Consider the following 5,133-nt stretch of genomic DNA (forward strand, 5'->3'; position numbering starts at 1 on the left):
ACTGAGCGCCTGGTACTGTTCCCAACTTGGCTACTGCTTGATTTGTTGGGTGTGGTCATATTGAGTATCTTTGGGTACGAACATTCTCCCCCACATTGAGGGGTATCCTCAATTAAGGCGTGATGTCGGTCAGCCCTTGGCCGACTTTTATAGAAAGCACCTAACAAATCATTGACCGAGGAGGATCTTTCCTTCAACTGCGGCGGTTCATGTTTGTGATTCAGGTCCTTCACATCTTCTTGATACTGCTCAACACTCCCCTTTGCGATAAAATTGACATTACCGTGGGGACTGATAGTGTGACCACGTAGAACTTGATCATTTGGCACGTCTATGGTATGTGAACCTTCTGCAACAAAACTAAGATAAATCTTTGTTAAGTTTAGAAATGTTGAACAAAAGTCAGCCTTCTTGTAGGTTTTAAATTGATGAGAAGTCGGTTCTATATTAATTGGTTTTTTCCTTGCAGTATAAAGTTCAGTCAGCTGCAATGAACCGTTATACGTATCGGTTGATTCTCGATCGGACGAGTCAGTGTCGCTAGTTCTTGATTGGCGACATATATCTTCAGGCTCTTTTATTTTATGATCCATCAATGCTACGTTCGTTAAATGAATCCCTTCTTCATCGAGTGAAATCTCATTTTGCCGTTTGTTTTTTTCTATATCAAATTGATTATTATTCATCTGATTTTTATCTTTCGTTGGCTCATAAGCAGCGTTCGGTCCTGCAAAATCACCTCTCTGTAGGGTTGATTTCCGTATCAGATGAGGTTTCTTTATCGAGAAATCCTGTGATTACATAACAAAGCCTTGTGCCTTGGGCCAACGGTCTTTTAGGCCCTAGTTCAAGAAGTTCACCAGTTATTACACGAGAAAATACTTCAACCCCTAAGGTTAGGTCAATGAGTCCTGGTTGCCGAAAGTCAGGATCTGCTAACGGCAGTCCCTCGGGAATATTAAGATCGGTTGCAATCGGTACTGACGGTTGGTCTGTAATGACTGTGGCCGACATAAATACATCCAACTCTGATGTACATGATGAGAGCTTTAGTTTTGATCTGATTGCTGTTGATATTTTTCCTCCGATTCCAGATATTTCAATCGATGACATTTCCTTTCTTCAGATAAGATTCACCTGTGATCCACCATCTATTACAGCGCGACATGTTTGTAGGTGACCCGTTGGCCATTGTAATGATACCTTGGCGGTCGCGAGCAGAGTATATCCTCTAGGGTTGTCGTAGTCGGTCCTTGGTGTAACAGTGAATGATGGTGTTGCTGGCAGACTCGACAAGTGGTTGGTGATCCACAGTTTTTAACCTTATGAACTGTTGACAAACAATTTGTGCATGCTTCTGCTTGAATAATGGCTTGGCGCCGTGCCTTGGGGTCCATTTGCTGGACACGGCTACATGCTCTAAGATTATGTTGTCCTAGGTGACAAATGTCAGCTCTCTTCGTTGTGAACTGCAAGCATGCAAGCTCTCCGCTCAATAAACGTCAGTACACTCCTTAACTTTGGAATTTCCGTTGGTGCATTCGCTGAATTTTCCAGAGCAGCTAGAGATTGCTGGTCTGGTTTTCTTCTGATAAGAAAACACAGGATTGGATCCCAGGATTTTGTGCTGACATCGAGGTTTTTAATAGTACTCATTGAGTTTTTTATAGTGTCATGTAAGGCCCTTAGTTGGCGCGAGGAGCCGTCTATAGGCTTATGGTCAATAATTTTTGCTATGACGGCGAGTACTAGTATTTTTCCGTTCTTTTGTGGCCTTAAAACGCAACCAGGTGTCGTCATAGCCACCCTGTGAGAAGGCTGTGTCTTTTCCTCGCTTAACCACGAAGTGAACTCTGTAGAATATGTAGTTTTTGACTGGCCGAATATGGCTTATTATGTACCAATTAGACAAAGAGATCATGGAACCGTGGCCAGTCTAAAAACTCGCCGCTGAACTCCGGAATGCTAATTGGCGGAAGTGCCAAGTTTAGGCTCATTGGAGAGTCGTTTTCCAGAAGCAGGTTCATTTCGTATTCCTCGTATAATGTGTGGAATTGATCTAGCTCTGCTTCTGCCAGGGCTGCGGCCCCAGTAACGCCCAATGGAGATCCAGGTGCCTGTGTAGGGCTGGGCTGACGGTTGGGGTGTTCGAGACTAATGTTAATGAAGACTCCAATTCGATGCATCTTCTCTGCAACTGTCGGATCACCGTGTCAATTGCGGAATCTCCTTTGACTTGATCTCTTGTTGTGATCTTCATGTTGGCCGAAGTTCGTCTCGGGGCCTTCGGAAGCCCGCTTCCAGTCGGCATGTTGTCCAGAAAGAAATTCTGATATTTTTCGACCAGCTCCTTAAGTGCTACTACTTGTAAAGAGTACTCATTTTCAGTGGGTAATGCCGCTTGCTGGACTTCTTCATCTAGGTCGCAAAACTGCTGCCAGAGATCGTTTAACTGACTAAGCTTACCGGAATAATAGACTTCTCGGTGGCGTCGGTCGGCAGAATCCTTGCCATAATTCTTTATGAGCTGTTGGATTTTCCCTTGCAGCTCGTTTTGGGTGTCTAGTAATCGATTGTGTAAATCGATTCTTGTGTGACTTGTTTCCTCAATGAATGAAGTAGACATATTGTGTGTCTTGGAAACAAAGAATCCTGTAAAGCCGGATAAAGCTGTGTGTCCTGTGAAGCTGGATGAAGCTGAGTATCCTGTGAGGCTGGATGAAGCTGAGTATCCTGTGAAGCTGGATGAAGCTGACGTTCCTGTGATGCTGGAAGAAGAAGCGTATCCAGTGAAGCTGGATGAAGCTGTGAGTCCTGTGAAGCTGGATGAAGCCGAGTATCCTGTGAAGATGGATGAAACTGAGTATCCTGTGAAGCTGGATGAAGCTGACGTTCCTGTGACGCTGGAAGAAGAAGCGTATCCTGTGAAGCTGGATGAGGCTGTGAGTCCTGTGAAGCTGGATTAAACTGAATATCCTGTGCAGCTGGATGAAGCTGACGATCCTGTGACGCTGGATGACGAAGCGTATCCTATGAAGCTGGATTAGGTAGACGATCCTGTGACGCTGGATGACGAAGTGTGTCCTGTGAAGCTGGATGAGCTATGGTGTTCAGGGCGGGTGGATGTAGTGAACTTAACGGGACTTCTCACCAGACAGAGGTTCAGCCTTTGGTGGGAAGGGGGTTGCTTGAGTGGGATCCTTTGTTGGTAAAGGATCACGTCGGGGTCACCAATGTTTGTGCCTAACCGAAGTAGACACTTCTGGGTCACACCGCGGGACAAGGGGGAAATGAGCACTTGACGCTGGCACGGGGACGCTTTGATGGCAGGACGATCGCGTCGCGGCAATGGTAACGATGGTTAGTGCGATGCCGAACCAAAAGCGATGCTGGAGCTGCGCTGAGGGTGAGCTAACGTGGATAGCTACTAGTTGAGATAGTGTATTACGAGCCCTATTCCCAGATGTAGGAAGTAGAACCGCGGAGTTATGAGGTGTGTTGATAACTGATTTATTCTTCATTTGATTCCAGCTTATATACTACTTGGAACACGAAAGATTAATGTAATGTTTAGTGAAATAGGCTATATTTTAAAGTAGGTCAGGGAATTTTGTCTATGGTAGCAGTTTGCGTAGTTGGCTCGACCGACACTGAAAAATGTGCTGACTGCATTGGCGGGACAGTGTGCCGTTGAGTCGGTGAGATGGTGGCTTAGTGAGACATAGAATATGCTGATCAGCAATTCTCATCTGCAGTGAGTGCTACTGAGCGCCTGGTACTGTTCCCAACTTGGCTACTGCTTGATTTGTTGGGTGTGGTCATATTGAGTATCTTTGGGTACGAACATTCTCCCCCACATTGAGGGGTATCCTCAATTAAGGCGTGATGTCGGTCAGCCCTTGGCCGACTTTTATAGAAAGCACCTAACAAATCATTAACCGAGGAGGATCTTTCCTTCAACTGCGGCGGTTCATGTTTGTGATTCAGGTCCTTCACATCTTCTTGATACTGCTCAACACTCCCCTTTGCGATAAAATTGACATTACCGTGGGGACTGTGTAGGGGTGTGAAATTATTGGGAAAAGATTCTTGTATTTTTTAAAATATAAAATAGCGCTACTGGTTCCGCAACCTGGTGGCAACCACACATCCTAGAAAATACTAAACGATAATTTCGTATTTTCTAACACTGCTTGTCAGAGGGCTTGCACCCGCCATTTGCGTTTTTTCGTTCTCTTATTTTTGATCTTTCGGCCAAAGCACACGCGTTTTAAATCAAATCGAATTTTGCAAAGAAGTGCTAAGTCCAGACAAAAAACTAATAAGTAAACCACCACAAAGCTATTTCCAAACGCCCAAAGTGGCTGGCGTTATTTAGCTGGCACCGATCGCAACATCCAACTTATAGTTGAAAAACTAATTAGGTGAGCATAGGGAATTTAATATTTTTCAATAATTGTGTACTAATGGATAAACGAAAGTAGGAGTGCGCAGCGCTATTTGATCAAATCGCCTGGTGCTCGTTTTGGCCCACTCTGGCTGCCAACACGTGGAGCGGGACTACTCGAGCCGAGCCACATACAGTTTACAAGTGCAAATTTAAGTTTCGAGCCAAGCTTTCCAACCGTTGTAAGACGTAAGGAAAACTTAAGGTAAATAAAAGTAAACCCAGCCTTGACCAGTTAGTTATTATGTTTGCCGTTCCTAGATTGATACACGTGTTGTTCGCCATATAATCCTGACCAGTTGCGAGTAACCTAACCCCGGACTGATGGTTAGCCATCGACACGTCCAACACGAGCGTATCGCGGATGAGTAGACACCCGGGACTCTTGTTCTAGCTGTTGAATCTGCCGCCTCGCAGCTAAGGGTTCACTCCCGATCTCGGCAGCCGATCTGACTGTTGCATCGCTTTTGTAGTTTTTAGAATAGATTTAAATTTTATAGAAATTAAGCTTATTACACGGGTACAGTATGTATATTTGGACTTAGATTGACTGTTAACTAATAATATTTTGTAGTTCACTCCTCGTTTACACACACCGTCCACAAGCCTGTCGACTGCACTGGAAACAGATTTAAAGTATTCATGTTGTAAGTACGGCATAGCCGACCGTCTGTTAACATCAATCT

The 5,133-nt window shown here is 44.7% G+C and overlaps 1 protein-coding gene across 1 annotated transcript; it reads left to right on the forward strand.

The window, feature by feature from the left end:
* The first annotated feature begins 2,609 nt into the window (after positions 1 to 2,609).
* Positions 2,610 to 3,047, forward strand: LOC139354312 (probable serine/threonine-protein kinase kinX). The gene is made up of 3 exons (XM_070998533.1): positions 2,610 to 2,708; positions 2,796 to 2,942; positions 2,985 to 3,047. The coding sequence occupies exons 1-3, from the start codon at positions 2,610 to 2,612 to the stop codon at positions 3,045 to 3,047; spliced, it is 309 nt and encodes a 102-aa protein (XP_070854634.1).
* Positions 3,048 to 5,133: the final 2,086 nt, after the last annotated feature.

Source organism: Drosophila suzukii, assembly GCF_043229965.1.
Source record: "Drosophila suzukii chromosome 2 unlocalized genomic scaffold, CBGP_Dsuzu_IsoJpt1.0 scf_2c, whole genome shotgun sequence".
NCBI classification, from domain to species: Eukaryota; Metazoa; Arthropoda; class Insecta; order Diptera; family Drosophilidae; genus Drosophila; species Drosophila suzukii.